Source organism: Cynoglossus semilaevis, chromosome 8 (genome assembly GCF_000523025.1).
Source record: "Cynoglossus semilaevis isolate Cse_v1.0 chromosome 8, Cse_v1.0, whole genome shotgun sequence".
NCBI classification, from domain to species: Eukaryota; Metazoa; Chordata; class Actinopteri; order Pleuronectiformes; family Cynoglossidae; genus Cynoglossus; species Cynoglossus semilaevis.
The window spans coordinates 11,718,432-11,743,859 of NC_024314.1; the positions used below are offsets into that span (position 1 = coordinate 11,718,432).

Below are 25,428 nucleotides of genomic sequence, written 5' to 3' on the forward strand. Positions count from 1 at the left end.
CGTTAAGCGTAAATAATGAAGAGCGCGCTGTACGCTCTATGGGTAAAACTTTGTTATTGGAGTATTTTATTCATGTTTTGGAGGCGAATTATTGAAGCAGATTGTCTTGGGTTTAAAAATATAATTATTTTAGACTGCCGGTCCGACACCTCAACATTTAGATGCTTTCATCCAAAGTTCACCTTCAGGCTGCGAGTGTTTCGCTTTTAAATCAGGCGAACAATATCTGGATTTAGTAACAGATTTATTCACACATTTATTTTGTTATTAGGATGTTACAATTCGCATGGCGTCGCTCCGCGTTCAGGAAAACCAACAGTGAGTTTTTAGCACGGCGTTTAGCTGTAACTGTGTCAGAAGCTGTCACTTTTCATCAGAACTTCGGGGTCAATAGAAGGTATTCTGTCCAAACTACCCAATCACCACCACCACCTGTCCTGCGACCATTTCTCTGTCCTCAACCGGTCTGTCCCTCCAGGTAAAGTCCCCCTGTTTTTACAGAGCTCTGTCTACGGAAGAATTAATAAACAACGTTCATTTAATAGTAGTTTTTGCGACACTTGCTGCGTAACCTTGTTTGCCGTATGTTTGTGAATGGGCTTGGGACAACTGCGCTGAAACCTATTTTAAATTCAACACATTTATGCATCTACGCTGTTAAACCCGACAACAAAACGTGTCTGTGAAATCGAATTAATACAGACAGAGGCGAAATAACATTTGTTCACATTCGGCTTAAACAAAATAAAAACAAAGGTCATATTTTATAGCGGTTTACTCATTTGACAATAACAACGGGTCTATATTGCTCGTCTGTTACTGTTAGCATTGCTAACTGTCAGCTGACGTTCCTGTATGAATAATAAATGTTTTCTTTTAAAATATCAGTGCTGCCGAGTTACAGTCTTTATATTTTCATTTCGAAATTATGTCGGTTGCCTTCACTTTGGTGTTGCATTTTAATGTATTAGGAATGTAATATAAAATGGTAAAACGTGGACGAGGTTCGACATTATCTATCAGCTAGTCGCTTTATTACCTGCAGCATCTGCTGCAGTACATTCGATTTGAAGATTAATACGTTGTATACATTAAGCAACCTTAAGGTTGTAATGCAGTAATACTAGTGGACTTTGTAATTGTTTATCTTCTCTTCCGTCCAGGCTGCCTATCTTCATTAGAATGGCATCAGGAGGTGAAGCTCCATCCTCCCCTCCTCACAAACACACTAACAGGCTGGTCAAAGAGAAGTCACCGTATCTGCTGCAACATGCACACAACCCTGTCGACTGGTGGGTGACGTTAAAAGGGAACATCCCCACATGTTCAGCTCATAGTTCAGTTCTTGGAGGTTTACAGTTTTGTAAATTTACTACAACATGGGTGGAGTTGTCCTACCTGCTGTGATTGGCTGCTAAGAGGGATGACAGTTTCTTCTCAAATACTTTAGTATTATTCAAAGATGAGCAGGATTTTGCGGAGCCCCTAAAGAACAGGAAGACATTAAACAAATAAATAAAACGTTTCTGGTGCTAACCTGTAAGTTTCAGGTGCTCTCCTGAAACTTACAGGGCCAGTGGTTGTCTGGTGGTTAAAGAAGCAGACTTGTATCTGGACGGTTGCAGGTTTGAATCCACCAGCCACCACGTGCCACTAAGGTGCATTGAGAATGGCACTATCCCCACACACCACACACAAACTCATGTGGAATCATGTGTTTGACAGATGTTTTTATCTCAGGTATCCTTGGGGACAAGAGGCTTTTGACAAAGCCAAAAAGGAAGACAAACCCATCTTTTTATCAGGTAAGCTGCTTTTGAAGCGACACAAATGTATACAATGATTTAACGATATACAGATTTCTTTTTGTCAAATTTAAGTATGTTGACCATTCTTGATTTATCACAATTAACTGGATTAATTTCAGTCATTTTTAATCGTGCCTAATTCACAGCCTCCCCTGTGAAGATTGTTAGATTATTATTATTTGACTGCAACTTCAAAGTCATTCTTCTCCTTGTAAATCTATTTCTGACCACTAGTGGAAATTTAAGTATGTTGACCATTCTTGATTTATCACAATTAACTGGATTAATTTCAGTCATTTTTAATCGTGCCTAATTCACAGCCTCCCCTGTGAAGATTGTTAGATTATTATTATTTGACTGCAACTTCAAAGTCATTGTAAATCTATTTCTGACCACTAGTGGGCTACTCTACCTGTCACTGGTGCCATGTGATGGAACGAGAATCTTTTGAAGATGAGGAAATAGGTAGAATCCTCAGTGACAACTTTGTTTGCATCAAAGTAGACAGAGAGGAGAGACCTGATGTGGACAAAGTTTACATGACTTTTGTTCAGGTCTGTGACTGTTTTTGTTATTTTTTAATTTGTTGCAGATCCTCTTTGTCTTCATCTTCTCATGGAATTTTGTCACATCTATTTGTAGGCAATGGGTGGAGGTGGAGGCTGGCCCATGAGTGTGTGGCTGACCCCAGACCTGAGACCTTTTGTTGGAGGAACCTACTTCCCTCCTAGGAACCATGGAGCAAGACCTGGTTTTGGAACAGTCCTGACTAGGATCATGGATCAGGTGAAAACATCTGTTTATTTTGGTTCGTTTGACCAGAGAGCTGTCCTTATGTTTGTTTTCCTCAGCGCCTTGTCTTCTGCAGCACATTTTTTACATTAGTGTTATAAAGATATCATCTGTTACAAACCAATAGTGCTCCCTGGTCTTGGTCTGGTCTTTATCGTGTCCTCGTCTTTTCATTTGACTATTTCTCCCTTTCCATCACCCTTGCTGCCAGGCTTTATTTCCACCTCCTCCTGTTCTTATCTCCTTATCCTCTTAGTGTTCTTCCTGTCTTCAGAAAATTTCCGCCGAGGTTTTCACATTTGAGCAGTGATGTAACGCCGCCCTTAGACTCATAGAAAGGAAATGCTGATGTTAATTAGTCAGCTTTAGAGCTGCTGGTCGGCAGATTTTTATTTTTCTTCGCCTTTGGACAGAGCGACGCCGGCTCTTATATTCTTAATGCTGACTTACCAACTTCTGGCTGTTCCTTTTAATATTTAATGGACTGAGATGACAGCAGTGCTGCTGTTTTTTCATCTCTTTTTTTGGCAGGAAAAGAAGGTAAAACATATCAGAAAATGTCAATTTGTTCTCTGATATATTTAAATTTAATACAACCGTGGACAAAAAGAAGCAATAACTATGTGGAGTCTGAGGCTTTGTGTCAGCAGCAGAGGATTAACTAAACAAATCCAAATGTGCATGTGTTTGCAGGAGTTTAATTCCACTGTGCAGTTTATTTGTCAAATGTAATGAGACAGTCATGACTCGTGTCCCTCAGTGGCAGAATAATCGTCCTGCCTTGGAGACCAGCGGTCAGAAAGTCATAGATGCGCTGAAGAATCACACCACTATCGCTGCAAACCCAGGACAAAGTCTAGCCCCTGCCCCAGATGTTGCAAACCATTGCCTCCAGCAGTTGATCAATTCCTACGAGGAGGAGTACGGAGGATTCAGAGATGCCCCCAAATTCCCCACACCAGGTAGAAAACATCAGCTAGGGAGGACTCTGTTGCTAACTTTTATTGTTTTCATTATTTAAATATCATTAAAAAAGACCTTTAATAAATGACAGCTAAGAGGTAGAGAATATGCTGCAGTAAGAACCAGTATTCATAGGTTTTTCAATTTTAGGCTTTTGAGACTGTTTTTTTCTTTTTAATTAAAGGTGTGACAAGACATGAGCTTATGAAAATGACAGCTAAATGTATCTGGAAAAGTTTCCTCGAAAGCTAATTAAACCAACAAAAAAAAAAAAAAATTAGAAAAAGTATACAATAACAAAATATAAAACAGAACAAAGAAGTGAGGTACGTAATTACTGTTGTGCTGTTTATTTAAGAAACAGCTTAAACCTTGAAATAAGAGTTCCTTAAAAAGCTTCTTAAATTGAATGCAGACTCCTGTAAAGAAGGTATGTTGACTAAACTGTGTCCTTCACTGATGTCTGACACTGTCCCTCCATCTCTCTGCCTCAGTCAACCTGATGTTTCTCATGTCCTACTGGTCTGTGAATTGCTCCACCTCAGAGGGCTTAGAAGCTCTTCACATGGCTCTGCACACGCTCCGTATGATGGCACTGGGTGGCATCCACGACCACGTGGCACAAGTTTGTACATTTATTTATTCATTTATCTGTCCATATATTTCCAAGAGCAAATATGTGAAAATAAAGAAAAAACAGAATACTCCTGGATTGTTGTGGTCCACTCAGAGGTAGGTTCCTCTCACTTTGCTGTCGTTTCCTCCTCAGGGTTTCCACCGTTACTCCACCGACTCCTCCTGGCACGTCCCCCACTTTGAGAAGATGTTGTATGACCAAGCTCAGTTGGCTGTAGCCTATATCACCGCCTCCCAGGTGTGTGTGACACTCATTTTGTCTGCACCTGAGGTTGTGTGTGTGTTTGTGTGAGTGAGATGGGCCAATTATCTCTCCTTCATTATCCTCCTCTTCCACTCACCTTATTTATCACTCTGTGAAGCAGTCAGCAGAATCCACTGGTGTGTGCTTTTGCAAACGTTTACTCTGCGTCAGTCTGAGATGGTAATGAAGCTGCTTTTCTTCAAACTGTTCCACCGATGCGTCATTTAAGTGATTATTTTACTGTAAAACAAGTGGAATGGTTACATGAAAAACAGTAAATGCTCAGTCTCATCAAGCCAACGAGAGCTGGTCTGTAGACCATGTGTCAAACTCAAGGCCTGGGGGGCAAATGCGGCCCGTTAAAAAGACCATGCAGCAGAGTTACTTAACCTTAGTAAAATAAAAATAAAAATTACACAACAATTAATAATATTTGTAGCTTGAATAAATAATAATCAATTACAGAAACATGTATTAGTCTGTTATGGAGTAGTTACAGTAGTTAGCTGCTGTAGACAGACCAGTCTGTTGATGGACCGGTCTGGTCTATAGACCAGTCTGTCGATGGACCGGTCTGGTCTATAGACCAGTCTGTTGAAACCACATCACACTTTGTGATCACACTTTGATCATTTTACTCACTTCACTGTGAAATAAAATCATCGTTTGAAAAACTAGGTTTAAAGGACAACAAACTACACCCTGTCTTTGTCTTATTGTTATTCCAGTTCTTTTTGCCCAGACTGGCCTGTATTTATCTTTATGCAAAGGCTAATATAAAAAAAAATTCTAACTGGGACACCAGCAGTCACACACTCCTGTGTTTGATGAGGTTGTGGTGGCTGGCTCAGCATTGCATTCTGGGTGAACGCAGCAGGTGATATCCTATATATGAATAATATCATGTTGCTATCTTTAAAGTATTGTTGTGGTTGAATCATGACTTTGTTTTCAGGTGTCAGGTGAGCAGTTTTTTGCTGATGTTGCGAAGGACATCCTGCGCTACGTCTCCAGAGACCTGAGTGATAAGGTGAGTCGACTGTCACCTAGCAACATACAGAATTATTTTTTTTCATATATATTATTTTTCATCACTAAGTGCAATCATAATTAATTATAAATCATGATTAATTGATCATTTGACAACCCTTTTTTTTTTTTTTAAATCTGCTGTTGCAGAAAGGTGGAAGTATTTATTTAAGGACACGTGTGAATTAGTGTGAATCCCTTCTTAGAAAAACCCTTAAATCCAGGGCAGCTCTGCCACCTTAATGCCTTCTTTATTATTATTACCTGACGTGATTTACAGCTAATGTTGTCCACATGAGAAGAAGTCAGCTCCTGTACGTGCGTGTGTTTGTGTTGCTGCCTCCTACAGGGACAGGGGCTTGGACCCCATTGACAAATCGCCTCTTAAACCCCTGCCTTCCTCCGAGGGTCAACATCCTTTTTTTCTCTCTCTTGATTAATAGCGATAGCAGCGAACAGGACACACAATTAAAACTGTGCTCGTTGTAATCTTCGCCCCCTCCCCTCCGCACCCCTCCTTTTCAAGATTTATTACGTAATTACTCGCTAATGAATTAATGCAGCAAAGGTAATTCACTTTAGACTCTGTGCATTTTTTTTGTGCCAGCAGCAGAGAACTTCCTCCGTCCAGGATGTGTTCCACACTTCACCCTGGCTGTAAAAGGCTTGGATGCCACTGTGTTAGCAATTCCTTAATGTTAGACTTTAAACATGGCGGTGATTTTTAATGCAGCCACTTTTGAATTTCCAGGCTGTGCGTGGAAGAGTGATGTGCACGTCTCTCTGTGACTTTCACTTTCTGTGGTGTGTGTCTTGTCTCGTCCTTTATAACAGACCTAAAGACAAGAATAACTCCTGTTTAAGTGGATGATTCTATAAATACCTAAATGACTTTTTTAGCAAATATAGTCAGTGTATAAATTCACAAACACGGGGTGAATCGATGAATGTTGTTTTGGTAGACACGTCAAGCTTCATTTATAATGTCAGTTCCATTTTCCAGACAATCCTGTGGTGTTTTGGTTTTTACAGGTTCTCCCCTTTGATTTTATAAAGGAGTGCAGCTGTGTGAAAACCATCACATGTTTAGTGGGAAAGAGAGTTAAAGTCAAGAGCAACATGTTGGCTCACACCAACCACACACTATTGGCTGATGTCACGTAATGTTGCTGTTGTTGCCAAAGCTTCAGAATTTAAGCAAGTGCGAAATAATAGTCTGTTACTGTTACAGTTCACTACATACGTAACAAATCCCAGCTGCAGTCATTCATCTTCTAACATGTAGTTTGCAGACAGACAATCTGTTAATATCCTTCATACAGATGTTATGGTCTGTAAGACTGTCATTATGGGCGTCAAGTCATTTGTCCACCAAGTGTTATTTTCATAAACTTTACAGCTTTTCTGTCTTCTCTCTGTCTTTTCTCTGTCCTCTCTATGTCTTCTCTTTGTCCTCTCCGTCACAGTCCGGCGGCTTCTACAGTGCAGAGGACGCCGACTCTGTCCCAGCATCTGGAGGAACCAAGAAGCGTGAGGGAGCGTTCTGTGTCTGGACAGCGTCTGAGATCCGACGGCTTCTGTCCGATGTGGTAGAGGGCGCCAAATCTGCTGCCACCCAGGCAGACATCTTCATGCACCACTATGGGGTCAAGGAGCAGGGAAATGTGGATCCAGAGCAGGTATTTGAATGTGTCCCTGTGTCCAACGTCACATGTGCTATACAGTGTTTAATTGCAAGAAATCAGATGAAAACAATTTAAAAGCCTAGAGTTGAAGTATGGGTACAAATATTTGAAAGTGCTTCAATTGTCCATAAAAGTGCTGATGAATCACATCACTCTGCTCGGCGCTGCTCTAAGATTGCCCCCATTCCAATCACATCACCCATCTGTTCAGCCTGTTGTTGTTACTTCCGTTCACTGCTGTATTTGACTTACTCTTCACTCTGCCCTCCTGCTGTGGTCCCTCCACTGTTTGAGGTGTTAAACAGCGTCCATTAAGGGTTTAATGTGACTGGCTGCTGCAGTCGTAATGAGGTCACCTCCATGAGCGCCCTCTGTTGTCCTCTGCTGTGCGTTGACAGGACCCTCACGGTGAGCTGCGGGGACAGAATGTGCTGATCGTGCGTTATTCTGTCGAGCTAACAGCTGCTCACTTTGGCATCAGTGTGGAGAAGGTCAACCAGATCCTGTCCTCCGCCAGAGCCAGGATGGCAGATGTGAGGAAGAGGAGGCCCCGCCCACATCTGGACACTAAGATGCTGGCGTCTTGGAATGGTAAATATTGAATCTCAGATGAAAAAAACTGTAAATAGTTTTTGTCTGATTGTTTTAGTGAGAAAAATTGATGGTGTTTGAAAAATGTCTTTTTTACATTTTATGCCAACTAATTTGGGATGCAGTTTTTGGAAGAAAAACTGCCAGACTCATTTCAGCAGAAAAATTAGATGCCTGTTTATTCTGTATACCAAAAGTGGTAGTAACCAAAAGGGCAGTGGTGCCTTGGTGGTTAAGGAAGTGGATTTGGGTCAAGAAGGTTTCAGGTTCGAGTCCACCACCTGCCAAGTTACCCCACACCGTCCCTACGCACTGCTCTCCCTGGGATCATTTTGTTGTGTGCAGTGGTGTGCTGTGTCATATTGACAAGTAATTCACTTTCACTCACGTTTTTACTCTCACATTTAAAACAAGAGGAAGAAAAACTTTTTCCAGTGACGCAGACAGGTCGACATTGCAAAACACAAGAATCCTGTTGACGCAGGAAACCAAAACAGCCAAAGAAAGACGGTGATTAAAGACGACACAAAACATGAGTGAACCTTGGAAAACCTTCACTTTGTCTCTTTCCAACTATTTCCCAGCCCAGGTTTTATTTCAGTAAGAAATAAGACTTTTGTCTTCCTGTTATCTGAAAAGGTTTCCATTCCAAATAAAAATAAAATAAAATTAGTCAATAATAGTACATTTAAAGTAACTTTTTGAAATGGTGCACATGAAAAGTCTCTACCTGAAAATATCAGAATAAAAAAAAGTAATAATGAAAAATAAATAAATACAAAAAGTTACTCCATCAGGTAAAATACTGGGTTAAAATTCATTTCAAAAAGTCATTGATATGAGAAAGAAACATGTCATGGTAGTGAATTAAAATAGGTTTTTAGAATTAATTATGAAAATAAAAATGTCAGATAAAACATCCTAATCACAATATGAAAAATGGAAATATGACAACACATTTATTATGGGATGTCAAATCAGATTTATTAGATTAATAGACAGATGTGAGATTAATTCTTGTTTATTGTAAAAGTTAAAACTATTAATTGAAATTTTAACTAAAAGTCAAAATGAGCAATATTATTATCCAAATTTCTTGCTTATCTTTCTGACTGTATCATTTTATAACAATGACATAATAAACTTGTCTTGTACTCCACAGATTTAAACACATATTTATGTTTCCTGAGAATGAGTGCAGATCATTACGCAGACACCAGATGTCACTTACATTAATGCAAAGCCACTCAGCAAAATAGTTTTGTCAACATGTTTAGACACAAGAACAGAAAAAAACACTCACACAAATACACAAATCTCTTTCCCCCGTCCCAGGACAGTGTTTAACTGAGGTAATGAGGCTCTGTGAGGAGAGTGTTCCAATTAGACTCCTCTGCTCTCCTCCTGCCTCGAATGAAGAACCTTCTCCATGAGTCACCTCCTGTCCTCGGCCACAGCACTCTGAAGACGAGGCTGTTTCCTTTACCAGCTTTTTATTCATCTCTTCAAAAAAAGGAGAGAAGCAGCGGATGGAGGATCATGGTGGGAAAACAAAAAGAAGCCTTGACTAAAGCTGAAAACATACTGCAAGATTTTTCCCCCCAGATTTGACCCACAATTCCTAGTTGGCCACAGTCAGCATCAGTGTCTGGCACAGAAGTCTGTTAGTGTGTGAGACCGGCCGACCTGACCTGAGCAGCAGCAGTCACTCCAACATGTTGTTGAATCTGGTAAATAGAACTGAAGATAACAGGAAGTGGAGAACGGTGAGAACCTGGACCACAGGAACGCTCACGTTGGATGCGTCTAGTTGAATTTAGTTGGTTTGGAAACACTGTCAACCAGTCATCATCAAACTCAGATGTCAAATGACTGGTCCTTCAGTCTGTGTCCAAACATCTGCTGTGAACAGTCTGTGAGCAGTCTTCACAAACTCTTTAAAGACCATGAAGGTTATGTTTTGTGTGTCAAGTTGTTTCAAACCCCCAACATCTCCACGTTGACCAACATCACCTCCCCTGCTTCTTCCTCCTCGTCCTCAGGTCTGATGCTCTCAGCCTACGCACGCGTCGGTGCCGTTTTACAGGACGGGGCCCTGCTGGAGAGGGCGCTGAAGGTCGGCACCTTCCTGAAGGAGCACATGTGGGACGGGGAGAGCCGGACCGTCATTCGATCCTGTTATCGTGGAGACCAGATGGAGGTGCAGCACATGTAAGAGAGCTTCACCAACAGATCACTGTAACGTTATTCTCTGGTCGAGCTAAACCTCACTGTTAATCCTGCCCAGTTCCTGTTAGGACTGAAGTATCTCTGGGGCTTCACTGGAGAACTCTGAAGTACTTTATCCTTGGTGATGAGCCATAAAAGCACTATTTTTAAAGGCAGGCCAGGCTGGTCTAAAGCTTGAGCAGTAAGCCCATTAATACGTTGTTGAAAAAAATCTTTTTTTTTTGTTGCATCATCTCATTAACTCAGTGACACTGACTCCAGTACAATGTTAAAAGTTCAAATGCAAATTCCTTTCCAATTCTGACCTGTCCGGTTCTCTGCGACTCACCAGGTGACAGCAGAGCTGCTGCGCTGTGATTGGCATGTTTTGCCAATGCACTATTCTGCTTAAAAAGCTACAGTGAGTTTAAACTAACAAAATAGCCAAAGCCAGAAAACATAAACCAGAGAAATGTTGTAATTGTTTGTAAAATGAACAAAAGCTAACAGGGAGTCACACTGAACATGAGGCATAAAATGTCCACTACAGTGTGTCCAAGAAAAGAGTCTTACTGTAGTAATGGACATGTTGTAATGCAGTGACATAACCATGGTGTATGTATAGGTCAGTGGTCTGGTATCTCTGAGGCTAAAGTAACTTTAAACTGTCGGTGCTGAATTCTCAGCAGAGCCGACACCTGTGGCATCAGTGGGAGACATTTGTTGCTGCACAGGTGTCCTGGTTCTGTTGGCCCACGCTGTGCCCTAGTTACTATGAATGAGTGTGAATAGCTCCTGAATCAGCATTAAAATAAAACAACCCACAATCCTACATGGACCACAGAAAATACAAGATAAAATGCATCTACTGTGCTTTAGAAAACACAAGCCGGAGCAAACAACACACTTGTTCCTAAACACTGTGGCCTGGTTCCACAGCCTGGCTCTCATTCATAATGGTCCACACCAGGGTGGTGTCGGCAGAGAGAACGCTTACCGAAGCACTTTTTACCCCCCAAACCTGGTTTACTTTCCAAGTGTGGCTTAAATCACTCTGTCGTTCCAGGCACATATGGTTCCCCACTTATGAAGCAGGAGGGATGGCGGGTGCAGGGCGTCAGATGGTTAATGGTATGGTTGCAGAGACTAACTGGGTTAATTGTCTGACACACACACACACACACACACACACACACACACACCCTCCCTGCCCCAGCTCTCACCTGGTCATGTGTGATTGAACGTCTCACTGTGGACGGAGACAGAAAATGTGTTGGAGTGTTAATACGATTTATACAAAAGATTAAATATAATATTTAAACAGTTTAATTTATTTGAATAAAGGTGACAAAAGCTGTAGCAGACAGATGAACACAAACAGCCTTTAGGATTTCTCTTTACACAAACATTTACTTGATCTTGTCTTAGGTGAAATCCAAATTTTCCTTTTAAACCAAAAATATAATTATCCTCTGGAAACATCCATTAAAAAAGAAACAAGAAAAATAAATATTCGCTTTTCTGTGTTACTGCCAACGTATATTTAAAAAAAAACATAATATTAAAGCCAAATATTTGTGTTTCAAACTTTCCTTCTGTGCCTGTGGTTTTCAGACCTGGGCCTATTTATGTTATTTAAAGGTTACCAACAAGTGAAAGGCCCAATGTTTTTCTAACTGTCACAGGGGATAAGCTATAATCAGCACTAAAGAGAAGAGGAAGTGGAGTTCCAGGGTGGGTTTTTTTTTTTTCAGTTTTGTTTTTTTTAATGTGTTTTGAATTACACCACGTTCTAGGGTTCAGGAGGTCATGAGTTCTCCTGGCAGACACACGCTAGAATGTCCTTCTCTATCACAGTGAGAAACACTGAATATTACCAGACCCGTATTTTGACTGCCTGCCATAAATATTACACTATCACATTCAAATGAACAGAACAGAAAACATAAAATATATATTTATAGTTTTCAATGTAGGTAGATCACTTTACCCCGGTCATTTGAAAAGTAGCTCCCAATCTGAAAAAGTGTGGACAAGCCTGATCTAGTATGATAATCTGAAGCTGGGCCACCAAAGAAAGACTTTTCTGTGCAGAGTACAGACCTGTGTAGTACTACTGTGTGTACGTGGTGCAGCACAGTCACTTCTATTGTAATATTTTTCATCCTAAAGGTCTGTGCAGTAGTACAAGTGATGGTGCTTCCTGTGGTAATGGAAGTCATATCAAGCCAATAGGGCTGTATCTCTGAGGGCTTATTAATGGAGAAGTGAAGTATCTGTTGTACTGACACTATAATGGTGCTATTATTGTAGAAGTGTCCACAAGTGCAGTAATGGTGGAGGCTTTATCTCAGCTCTAAGGGGAAATCAGCTCATTTAACCCACACCATTAAAGGTGTGAATGAAGAGGCTGTGGAGTTTCTGCAGCAGAGTTCTGGGTTTTTTGTTTTTGTTTTGTGTTATGGTGAAGTGACTCTGCAAGTCCTTTAGGCTGAAACCAGATGATATCAAGCTTAGAAACCAAGAGTTTTCTCTGGATGAAAATATAAAAATGAAATTGAATAGAGAATTGAAGCCCAGCAATTAGAGCATGAGCCAACCACCAGGGGGCAATTTCATTGGCTGCAGAGTGGACTTGTATGAAAGTCAATTAAACATTGATATGAGAAGTGATATGTGATGATTTATTACATCGACGTCGTGGGTTTAAAGATTATACAATGTCCTAACCCGCTATTACGTCATTATTAATAGAATTAAATAACATTAATTAATAACTCCTAGAATTAAGTACAGCGTCTCAGCTTTGGTGACATGTTTTTTTTCTTGTTAGAACTTTTTTCTCAGACACTTGTATTTCATATATTGTCAGCTTTAGAGTTGACCAAGATCCATGTTATGAAAATCTGAAGGCTGTTGTGAGAGAACCGACTGTGGATTTACAGATTAATGTCAGTTCTCAACACTGTTCCTGCTTTGGCGTCTGCTTTCATCTAATGACTCTTCCAGCCCAGTTTGTCTGGGCCAGATAATTCCAGATACGACTCCTCACCTCCTCATGAACTTTCCGTACACTTCACCTCCAAAGCTTTCTCCTCTTTCACCCTCTTCACCAGCAGCAGTGCCCCCTCCAACCCCACTCCCCCGGTACAGTGCTATGTGACTTCCTGTCACCATCTGTCCCTGGCACTCACCCATGTCGAGGTGCCACTGTAGAAAGTGGAAAGTACTGTGGGATCATGGTGAAATATGGACAACAGTGGAGTTTTATCATGACTGAAGTAGCGTGTTTTACTTCAGTGATATTCAATGCAATTACACACCACAGCAGCTGCTTCCAGGGCTGCAGTAAAGCCAAAGTGCATTATTATTGTTGTTCCTCTGAAGTGGTCTGTGAAAGTGGAAGTGATGTAGATGTTTCCCAGAACAATTCCTGTCAGCTCCCTGGATAAATATCTGCATTAATATTTGGATTGAATTAATTTAATTTTAATCTGTTTGTTTTTCTAAAAGTGCCCTCTGCTGAATTTAACTGTCACTACATATTAGGCTTTAACCTTCCGACTTGAACTTTTACCCCCTCTTTTCCCAGTGTGAACAGGCACAACTGCACTACATTCTAAAAAGAAGGATTTTGTAAAAGAAATGAATGAAAAGTAGATTCATGGTTTGGAGTCGGCTCTTGGACAGATAAGCTATTTCACACTGAGAAAATTGTTAAAGGGAGACGTGGTTCTTTGCAGTCTCACCATAAAATCAATTCTTCTGGGATTTGTAGGAAACAGCTTGAATTTTTTTCCGTTTCAGGCCTCATTAGCTTGTACTAGATGCTCAGAAAACGCCTAAACTGATTCACAATTATCTGGAACTTCATTCAAGCTTTTTTTTTCACAAATTTCTTCCTTTCTATCTTTTTTTTTAAATGATCTCCTCCTCAGCTCGCCAACAATCTCTGGCTTCCTGGACGACTATGCGTTCGTCATCCGCGGCCTGTTGGACCTGTACGAGGCCACGCTGCAGACGGCCTGGCTCCAGTGGGCCGAGGAGTTGCAGCTCCATCAGGACGAGCTGTTCTGGGACCATCAGGGCGGGGGTTACTTCTGCAGCGACCCCAGTGACAGCACAGTGCTGCTGCAGCTGAAAGAGGGTGAGGGATAATGAAGTAACACTCTCATTTGTCATCTCATCACAAGTCTCCTTCTAAATGTTCCTGTAAAACCAATGAGATCAGTCATCAAGGAAATGAAACGACACACATTATTTCTACATCACTCAACCTAATGCCAAAATACAACATTTGGCTTCTTGGCCATTTTTGTGACAGACACAATCAGTGGAACATAATGAGAGAGGGAAAGTGCCAGAGAACAAATATAGAACAGAGCATTTTCTGATGGAGGTTTCCACTCTCATCCTGAGTAAACTTTGAATTCAGTGACAGTTCTTAGCAGTAGCAACATTGCATAGAGTTACCTGAAACTGCAAGATGATGAATAAATTATTGAAAAAATGTTGTTAAAGTGCAGCCTCACGGATACATGCTTGTGACATGTTATCCTACAGGTGGCAGTAATGTTACTGTTCAAAGCTCAGAGGACTGCACTACAGAGTAGGATAGTTATCAATGCAAAGTGCTGGAGAATTGAGCCCAGTGTTGGAGCTGCATGGTCAGCACTCAGACAGATGAGTGATGACAGACAGTGGGCTAATATCTGCTCACCTCTGTCACTGGACACTCATTGATTTGTAGGAAACAAGAGAATCAGCAGTGAACGGCTGCAGTCCACCCCACCATCAAGAGTGTTAATGGATGTTGTTGTGTTCAGTAATTCATCCATCCAGTCATCTGTCTGCCTCACCACTGCCACCACTGGGTATTCTTTTCCTTCATCTCACTGATTGATCTGGGGCTTAACAAGATGCAAACTCCTGCTGTGAAGTCGCCCCCACTCTGGTAACAGTCAAACAGCTGGATGAAAAGAGGGCGAGGTGGGATGGATGGATGATGGAGGTGAAGCGAGGTTTATTGACTCCAGCTCCTCACAGCCCTCATTCACCTCCTCACACCGTGTTAAAAAAATAAATCAAAGTCTGAATCTCTGGCTGCTTAGATCACCACACCTGTCAAATGATTCTTCGTTGGCTCGTCTCCGTCCTGACAGATTGTAGCAATGGCGATCAACTCCACCTCCGGTCTTTGAGCTGAGGTCTGCCCTCAGGATGTAACAGTACAGACTGCTCTGTATGGTAATGTCAGTCTTTCCTGCTGCTCTTATTTCCCACAGGAGTTCAATTCCCGTTGTTTTCCAGCAAATTAAACAAAATACTGAAATCTTGCTGCGACTGAGACAGAGTTCTGCCTGCAGCAACGCTTTAGGGAGTGACGAGTTTGTAGAGTGTATCAGTATCTGCACTGTAGCTGCAGTAGCTGTCAGTGACCGACATAGTAGTTGTAGGATTGGTTTACACTTTAACTATTTGATTGATCAGTGTTTTTTTTTTCAGTGTTAGTTTTTATCATTCTGTGGTCATTTCCATGCACATTCATATGAACAGTGATTAGATGTTGTAAAATGACTGTAGAATCCAGCAATTGTTACTTTGTTTGATGTAAATCAGTTTCATGTTTCAGGTGTAAAAACTCTACTTTTCCAAACTAAGTTTAGAATTCTACTCAGAGTGTGCGTGAGAGCCTGGAACAAGGTTCCCTCAGGTGGGAGAGGGTGACAGTGAAAAAAGCTAATAGTTATTCTTGTTAAGAACCGTTGACAGATCAGAGATGATGGGTGTGTGTGTTTGGGAATGCCTCCCTGGCCATCACACCTGCGTCAGTGTGTTTATTGGAGCTGATGTGTAAGAGGTTTCTCATCATGGAGGATTGACTGTGCCATTATGGCTGCTCTGCTGTGCAGGCTGGAAGCCCATTAGTGACGCTACAGCCGTTGGAGAGCGTGTTACCGTCTCAGCGACGAGGACCTGTCACTGCAAGATGAATTACCCCTCCATGGTGTCACTCTCTACAACACTTACACCCCTGTGTGTTTACTGTAGGAGCGATATATATATATATAAATATAAATATAAATATAAATATATATATATACACACACTTTTAGTTTCACATTTTGCACATTTTTTCTCATTCACTTTTTAATGTTATAAGAAAATTTCACACCGACCTCCCCCATCCTGATAAAAGGATCAAGTGTCCTAAGATGAGCCTTCATTTGTTTATCCATACAAGTGTAGAAAAACAAGTAACATATACACGCGCACATTCAGTTGGAGTGGTCAGAGTAATATTGAGCAGGCGATTTGTAACAAGGTCGTAGGTCATGAGAAGATCACCTCCAGGCTCTCACTGGACACTGATAAGAGATAAGGACCAATCACCAAACAGGTCTGAGTCATGAGGTCGCCCTCTAGTCCTATCTCATCACGTCATCCCACACGTCAGAAGCCTTAGTTTGGTCTGGATGAGTGGCTCCAGCAGACCAGAGTGTGTATGTTGAACTGTTAGCTCTTATGGTCGTCGTGTTCTTGTAGCAGATTTTTATTTTGATCCATTACTGGTGTCTCCAGAGAGAACAGATGTTCTACAGCACGGAGCCCTCCTCCTCCACATGAACCATGTATTTATCACTGTGCTAACATTTCTATCTCCACTACTCTTTGTAGTGTGGACTCAGATGGTTATCACTGTGTGCAGTTTGCAGCAGATGTAAAGTGGAGTGTGATTCAGTGTCTTTGAACACTGTGTTCCTGACTGGAATGAAACCATAAAACTGTTGTGTCAAGTGTGTGACTGTGATATATTGTAAAACTACATGGTGTTTTATTTTATTTATTTTTTTGATGGGAACTATATTGAAGGTGCTGATGTTTGGAGCTTCATCATCCAGCAGTGGGGCTGTCACTTCCTCCAAATATCCAATAAGCCAAGTACACACTGGGATATCTGGAGGTTTAACTTGTCATTTTTCACTCTTGGAGAACACACTTTGCTTTGTGGTAACTGTGTCTGGTGTCTTTTTACTGTAAAGTAATATTTTGTATTATTTTTATATTTTATATTTGTATCAAAATCTGGTCACATGGACTTTACTTTGACCAACAGGAGTTGGAAGAACCACATGGTCATTACATACAAGTCACAGCACGAGAAGCTTCACCTTTTGGCTAGTACTGTACAGCTTAAATGGATTTTACTACAGGTCTTATGTCCTTGGCCACTCTAAGTCTGCTTGACCTGTGTGTGTGATCAACTTACAAACATCCCCCGGTTCATAGAATCTCCCTTTGTCCTCCTCTTCCAGATCAGGATGGAGCAGAGCCCAGCGCTAACTCTGTGTCGGCCTCCAATCTACAGCGTCTCTCTCACTACACTGGGAGACAGGAGTGGCTTCAGAAGTCCCAGAAACTGCTAACAGCTTTCTCTGAGCGCCTCACCAAGATTCCCATCGCCCTGCCTGAAATGGTTCGCTCTCTGATGGCTCAGCACTACACCCTGAAGCAGGTAAACACCAGCGTTAAATGATCCTTATGTGCATCTGTGATGGGTTCATTATAACAGTACAACACAGCAGTACTGAGGGAGCATCAGCAGTGTAAGGTATAAAAATATCAAACAGAGGCACTTGAATGTGTGCTCCACTGTAACATCCAGCCACCATCACAGTTAAGCACTGACTTTTAAAGCAGGGCCCTGGAGGGAATCAGTGGGCGTGTTTACCTGACCGTTAGCTGAAAGTAATTTCCTTGTCCGCCCACTGAGAGCCAGCGTTTCTGCTTCTCTGACAAACTGTGGAAGAACAATATGTTTACCAACAAGACGTGAACCAAAAGAAGAAAAAAAACAATACACAGCAGCAGCTCAACAAAGGCTGAGGAAGAAGCTGGTGAAACAAAGAACGTGCCCACACTGACTGTGCCGACTCAGCTCCTCCATGAACACGGCTAAAAATCACTGGGCTGCATGTTGATGATTTGTTTTGTCTCTCTGGTTTTTACAGTACATATTTCAATCAGTTTTATATTTTGATACTGCTATTTTTCTCAAGCTTTTTCTGCAAAGTCCTGATGGTTCTGAATTATAATAATATAACATTAGCCAGAAGATGTATGAGACATGTTTTATTGAGGCATACAGTATTCAAATGATTAATTTAGAAATCCTAGATAGCCTAACAACATTGTATACCCTCGGGAGGTGCTCGGGTCGTGCGCCACTGGGAGGAGACCCAGGACATGTCGCTCGGCTGGCCTGGGAACGCCTCAGGATCCCCCCAGAAGAACTGGAGGAAGGGTCTGGAGAGAGGGAAGTCTGGGCGTCCCTGCTCCCACTGTTACACCCGGGATAAGTGGAGGATGATGGGTGGATGGAAATGGCCTAACAACTACATCAAGGACATAGGAATGAGTTAGCCTAACAGTTAGTAACTAACAGGTAGCAAAATAAGATAATATAAGAAGCAGAATAATTACTAAAGCATGATTAAAATTCGATCAAATTTACAAAAATATAAATATTAATCATTTAAAAAAGAGTAAAATTAAATAAAATACTATTTAAATAAAATATGGTTAGCAAGTAGCTATTATAAGCAAAAAATAAAGGGCATCTATGGAAGGGCAAACAAATGTTCAGATAAGGTTACCATTTTTTGTATTGAAATTGATGCAGACACCGTTAGACACCAGGCCAAAGACTTCAAGTACAGTAGATAAGTAATAAAAGTAAGTAAAGTAGATCAGGCCGTGGGAGGACACTCTCCGAGCACATAACGCTCTTAATCCCTGAGCAAATTGACTCTCAGACTCTTTTCTTCCCCACTTGTTTTTCAGCAGCCACGCTCTTAATGGCCCCTTTTAGCTTCACTTACATAATCTGGACTGGAATATTCACATTTTTAATTCTCCAAAGCACAGACATTGGCCTCAAAGTATGTTAGTCACCCCAGGAAAAACTTTGTTGAAGTAGAGCAGAGGCGGCTTGGAGACAGACGTCAGGGTGGGAAATAGTTATGTCTGTCTGCCTGTCATGTGTGACCTGCGGAGGACGAGACTGGCGATGGGACAAGGGGGTAACGAGCTCCAGGGGTCAGGGGAGGTGCCCCAGTGCCGGGGAGAACACCTGCCTCCCTTATTATTATTATTGTTGAACTGTATCGACTCCTCTCCACATCTGCTCCTTTATGTCTCCTCTTACGTTCATCTTGTTAAGTATCTTCATCCACCTTTATTCTCCTTTTCTTCTCATCTTATTTGTTTTAGATCGTGATCTGTGGCCACAGGGACGCCGCAGACACCAAGAGCCTCCTATCAGCAGTTAATTCACTCTTCATACCGTATAAGGCAAGTATCTGCACGTGTGTGCACACATACGTTTGTCCGAAAGAGTGATTCATCATTTTGACAAGTTTGTCACCAGAACAAATGTGTCACGGGCCCCAAAGCAACGATGTAGAGTTCCAGCACTGATGTGACTGATGTAGTGGAGCATCGGTACCATTGGTACCTCATTTTTTCTCTTTGACTTTAAAACTCCAGTCTAACACCTCACTGCCTACTGGCTCTGCAGTGTGTGTGTGTGTTTCTTTGTAGTCCTGACAGACTGGCAGCTCAGAAGTGGACAGCTGTCAGAATGAGTCAGCGTTAAAGGCACTGAAGTTTCATGTATGTTTGTGGTTTCATGGTCTTGGGTTTTAGGTGAAGTCTGAATGATTAACCCTTTCCTTCCCTCATTCTCTCTCCTGTGACAAACTTCATTAGACACCACATGTGAATAACTGTGAGACATTGCAGTTCATTTTCACCGTGTCTATAAATCCTCTCCGGCTTCTTCCTCTTTTTCTTCTACCTTCCAGTTTAATTTCCTACAGTTCATCAAATTCACTGTTTCTCAGGGATGGAGCTTCAGTACACAGGTCAACACACTCTTTATTTGAATGAAAAACAGCATCAGCATTGTAGAGTGCAAAAAAAGGATGAACCAACCGTCCTACCAACTGTTACTGAGGAACTGCACTGATATTTAAGTTGATCAGCCTCGTCAGTATCAGCTAGATCCACTCTGTGAGGACCTGAAGGACAGGGAGTCAGGAGACAGAGTTCTGTTAAACAAAGAGAACGTTGATGGAGCAGTGACTGACCAAAGTGTCATCACCAATTTAACATGAAACCCTGAGAACTCAACAGGAAACTGTCCCCAGGCTCAAAGTAAATCAGTGGGTTAGCTGCCACGTCCTCAGTTGTGGCTCACCTTTTGTTGCTTATCCAAAAAAAGTTTGCAAAGTTTGCAAAGTTAAACTTGGGTGTGTTTCTTCTGAGAAAAGAATTAAATGGACTGCAGTTACATATTTTTCCTTTTGTTTTCTACTCTGGGCCTTTTTGTCCCCGAGACATTGAGAGACCAGGAGGAGGTTTGTGTCCACAGTAAAGTGGACCTTCTGTATTCTGACTGGGATGAGACCACGGAGTTCTCATCAGTGCCCTGTTGAAATATAGATGAGTTCTGCTGCAGAGGCTGAAGTAGAACCTGGAGTTTTTTATGACCAGCGAAGATCAGTAGAGATTTTATCAGGACAGATGTTTTATTAAGAACATTGTACATTATGCAGCGTCATATCCAGCCAGGAACCATCACTGGGCTTAGTAACTTCTGAAGTACTCACGAGGGATTCCTCTGTAGATGTCTACTTAATACTGAATACCACTAAGTACTGAGTACTAGTACAGGTCTGATGTTTTCTTTTTTCTCACATATTTGTATATGTTTTTTGTTCCACGGTTATCACCTTCAAATATTTTGATCCACTTCTGGCCTAATTAGCATGCGGCCAAATTGCTAATTTATACATTAGAGTCAAAGTAATAAGAACTCATTCTAACCGGGGGCAGCGGCCTGTGTCTAGTAATGAGCACGGTGATGATAGAGGTGAGGACACTGGAGAAATGAAGTTTGAAAAGACCTGGCACAGTGAGGAGATGAGAGGAAGACTGAAGTCTTGGAAGAGTGAAGGAAGATGTCTGCAAAGTAGGACGAGTTTTAATGTTGACCAGAAACGTGCTCCTGTATTCACTGTACAATGTGTGTGATAGTGGGTGGAACGGTGTATAAAGAAGGCGTCTATCTGGACAAGGTGTCTATCTGGACAAGGTGTCTATCTGGACCATTTCCTAATTAGCTCCCACTGAGCTGCAGAGCGAGAGAGCAGATGAGAAGTAGCCGCCTGTCCGTCCAGATGTGATGGAGCGAGAGCAGCTGGCAGACACCGCTGTCTCAGATGTGTTGATCCAGCAAAATACAAAACTCCCGGTTCCTAATGATGGGAGTCCGCTGTTGTCAGGTGAATTGATGAATCTGTGCCATGAAAACAAGAACATCAGGAGTCTCACCATTAGCTGTAACAGATTTATGCCCACTGTGATGCATTAGGGCTTTTACATCATTAACAGTGATGTCATTGCTGCATTTTCTATCGTCTCTCATTATATATACAGTAACTCAGTTCTCCATCAGTATCAGCTCCAGTTTAGATTTTACATTTCTCCTGATCTTTATTAGTTGAAACAGAATTGTGGTTCTCTGCACTGTCCCATTCTATTCTATTCTATTCTATCTAAGTAACAGATTGTACCTAGAAAACATCACATTTCAAACTAAAGTCTTGCCAATCAAATGTAATCTAACTGAAGCATAATATGAACCATCATTAGACACAAGCAATGTTATTAAATCACACGCATAATTGATATGTATGATAATTAATGCCCTCCACCCTTCTCCATCACTCCATCACTGGGGCAGTGAGGGGGTGAGAATGCAGTCAATCGCAGCAGTGTTCAGGTGAGGAGAAGGTACAGTCAACCAGTCAACCATCCCAGGGCCATGAATGAAAATGAAAAACTCATTCACACCAACATTCACACCTTTGGATAATTTGGAGGGAATGATCACAAGAGACTGTGACATATTTCTTACATTTTTACTGAATCAGCAGATGTCAGCGGGTGTATTGTAAAATGAAACCCTTTAAAACTAGGAGTACAAATAATATAAATTATTTTCTCTTCAGAGCAATTATAAAAATTAATTTTACTCTCCCCCTCTCTCTGTCACCCCTCCCCCCTCTCTGTGTGTCTCTTCCTCCTGAGTCAATTTCATTTTCATTTCATACTTTATCTGATTGCCATTCTCTAACAGTATAATTCAATTAATTCTAATTAATCCCTCCCACTTAGTCCTGCTGCTCTGGGGTTATCTTACCATTAGGATTACCACTAAAAAAAAGACTAAATGAATCTCCTATTCCATTAAATCTTTTAAAGTGGTTCCAGTACAGCAGGAGAGTTGGTGGGGGGGGGGGGTATTCCCTGGCACAGAGTTTCTGCCTTCTTTAATTCATTTGCTGCACATTTTTTTGCCTGTTATGAATCATTTTGAGTTCGATTGTTTTCTTTCTTCCCAGCAACGAATAACGTATAAATGGATGAAAATGGATGGATGGATGTTTTCTTTTTTTTGTTAATACATGTCGATGTCAAAGTAGAGACTGATTGTCTTTGCATTTTTTATACTTTTTATACTATTTTTCTGTGATAAATTGTACAAATTAATGCCTTTTTTAGATGTTGATTTTGGTAAAACTATCAGGGAATGCATTGATGCATATAACTGGGGAGTTACCACAGAACACATAAACAATGTGTGTGTATCAGTGTGTGTGTGTATCAGTGTGTGTGTGTGTGTTAGGGAACATTAGGTGTCTGTGAGCAGAGTGAGTGTCTAATTTAAATGCAGTTCCTCCTTCCCTGTTTTCCTGGGTCAGTGGTGTTTTGCTGTAATTGTGCTGGATTAGGTTGGACTAATCCCAACAGACACACACACACACACATACTGCATAGCACACACACACACACACACAGCATCTCCATAGATTTGTCAACCTCACCTCTCTGCTCCTGGTCTTCTGCAGGTGTTTCTGATGATCATCTGTCATAATTCGGCTCCTATTTAAAAAAATGTTTAAAAAGAAATGAAAAAGGCTGGTTAGGTTTTTTTAACACGTTTAATTGTGCATAATTAAAGCACAGTGGGGTCAGCTGACCAAAGTTTACAGTATGCTATACTGTATACCTGTGTACTTGTACTGAATGTCCAATTCTTGTAGTTTTTCTAATGATAAATTAAAATACAACAACTAAAAGTAAATTCATCAATAAAAACAACATTATTTACTCCATTCTGACATCAGCTCAGGGTTTTTGAGGTTTTTTTTTTATAGATTTTCACAGAAACAGAGGGAAACATTTCAGCATAAAAGATGATTCACAGGTATTATTACAGCGTCTCAAGGTTGTTCTTAGAATAGAGCAACAAAGCACGTTGGCAGTAGCAAACAAGAAGAGTTCAAACCGAGGATTCCTGTGTTTTTATGCGTTTAATAAGGATTTACAAGTGCAGTAAATCTCCATCCCACAATGCATCTGTCCCATAGCAACCATCCAAGGATCTTCTCTTGTTACTGTTTTAAAGTGAAGTAGGAAGCTTACAATGGCAAATATCAGTGATCAGACTGTGAACACGGGTTAGTAAAACAGGCAGAAAAGGTTTCCCTGGGGGGATTTGAAAGACTTTACAGGATTCCAGGAATTCCTGGTGAAAACTGTTCATTTCCTTTCATCTCTACATCTTCACCTTTCCCTAGACAGCAGACGTGGTGCTGAAATGGAACATGGGTATAGATACAAGAGGAGGAACACCGATTTAAAGAGGAATGTTGAGTTGGTTTTTTCATGGTGGGCATCTGTTCTGGGAGTGGGCTGGGAATCTCTAACAAGTCTGTGGGGACGTTGGAGAAGAGCTTGCCGTGTTGAAGACATAGTTGCTCAGTCAGAGACTAACTAGTCTCGGTATCAACACGGTTGAGAAGGGGATTAGAGCTTGGACTGTTTGCAGTCGGTCTCCGTGACCTTTGATCCCTCACACTTCTGTGTGCTCCATTTTCTTACATCTCCTAAGTATTTTCTTCTCCATTTAAATCCATCTGTGCTTTCATCAAAGCCTGAGCACGAGTGTGTGTGTGTCAGTCAGACGGCAGAACCTGAGAGTTGAATGACAGTTGTGGAAGAAGAATCCCAGGTGGGAAGAAGTGTTATCCAGTGACTAGATGTTCAGATCAATTCTTTTAAACCTTTTCCCACATTCATCCAGCCTATTCTGCCCCTAACGATGTTTTCCCTCCGTCAGACTCCCCCACGTGCCACTTCACCTATTGAGCTGTGGGGTGAAGTGACTGTACATTAAGCTGTGAGCAGTACAGAGTGGACAGCTCCAGTGTTGTTTCTGTTGTTGGAGATAGAATCTTCCCCCTTTGGGCTGTATCATGTCTGCTTGACGCTCCACAGCGATCCACATCTCTGCTCCGTAAATAAAACCTCATGCTGAGCAGATTAGAGGCCTCAGTGTGCACAAGTACTACACACACACACACACACACACACAAACACACACAGAGAGAGAGAGTCAGACACGGCCACGTGTCTGCTCCACTCTCTTATCTTTACAGGCTATGAATGTTCTCCTCTGATATGATCAAGGATTGGGAGGTGGGGGGACAATGATCCACATTAAGTTCAGTAGGAAGAGTTTCTCCAGGCTTTATATGGAACTGGAAGGTGAACGACGTGACTTTTATACAGGTCAGGCTTCAGATTTGATAGATGTTAATATCTCATTGCACACTTTTAGAAAAAAGTTCCAAAATAATTTTCAGTGAATCAGTATTTGGACATCACAGTGTGATATTATACAGTTGGTCTATTGAGATACCACAGTATTTTCTATCATTTCTACAGTTCTTTTTTGAATCATTTCTAAACAGTCCTTAAAACGTTTCCATGGTTTCCAGTGTTTTCAAGGTTTGAGAAATATACAAATCCTGGATCAGTTGCCCATAAGGAGATCCCATGTCTTTTGAAATATCCATCTGCTGTAATGAGACTGCGCTCCATCTGTGAACCTGTGACATGACCTCAGATGACTTCCTGTTCCATGTTCACACTCGACACAAGACCTGCTGGAGGTGTTTCAGTTCCTTGGAATGGACTGGAAAAATAAGCCAATTTTTTTTTTTGATTTTAAATCTGCCGTGTGACTGGGAGCTAATGAAACACTTCTCCTGGAGTCTGGACTCGGTGTCTCTCGCACATGCAGTACTGCACAGGCAGTACACGCATTCCAGCCAAGTGACCAGAGTATTCCAGAACACATGCACTCTTTCTCATTAATAAGAAAAACCTTAAAAATGTTCAACACTTGTATTTGTTCATTATTTGCAAATATCAGCTAATGCTACGAAACAATACCTGCAATCAGGACCAGTATACAAAATAAATAGTATTATAAACCCGTCCAAGGCCTAAATTAAGCACTTGAATATCTGAAGCTAGCTTCTATATCTGGGAGTTA

At 41.3% G+C, this 25,428-nt stretch overlaps 1 protein-coding gene across 1 annotated transcript in view; it reads left to right on the forward strand.

The window, feature by feature from the left end:
• The first annotated feature begins 24 nt into the window (after positions 1–24).
• The window catches only part of spata20 (spermatogenesis associated 20), a 31,030-nt gene continuing 5,626 nt past the window's right edge, over positions 25–25,428 (forward strand). The window contains exons 1-15 of the mRNA XM_008314783.2: positions 25–478; positions 1,164–1,292; positions 1,741–1,805; positions 2,208–2,362; positions 2,451–2,594; positions 3,361–3,562; positions 4,058–4,188; positions 4,333–4,437; positions 5,399–5,473; positions 6,939–7,151; positions 7,556–7,748; positions 9,791–9,959; positions 13,895–14,103; positions 17,273–17,472; positions 19,230–19,310. Of these exons, the coding sequence (XP_008313005.1) occupies positions 273–478; positions 1,164–1,292; positions 1,741–1,805; positions 2,208–2,362; positions 2,451–2,594; positions 3,361–3,562; positions 4,058–4,188; positions 4,333–4,437; positions 5,399–5,473; positions 6,939–7,151; positions 7,556–7,748; positions 9,791–9,959; positions 13,895–14,103; positions 17,273–17,472; positions 19,230–19,310 (2,277 nt within the window). The 5' untranslated portion in view covers positions 25–272. The remainder of the gene's footprint in view (positions 479–1,163; positions 1,293–1,740; positions 1,806–2,207; positions 2,363–2,450; positions 2,595–3,360; positions 3,563–4,057; positions 4,189–4,332; positions 4,438–5,398; positions 5,474–6,938; positions 7,152–7,555; positions 7,749–9,790; positions 9,960–13,894; positions 14,104–17,272; positions 17,473–19,229; positions 19,311–25,428) is intronic.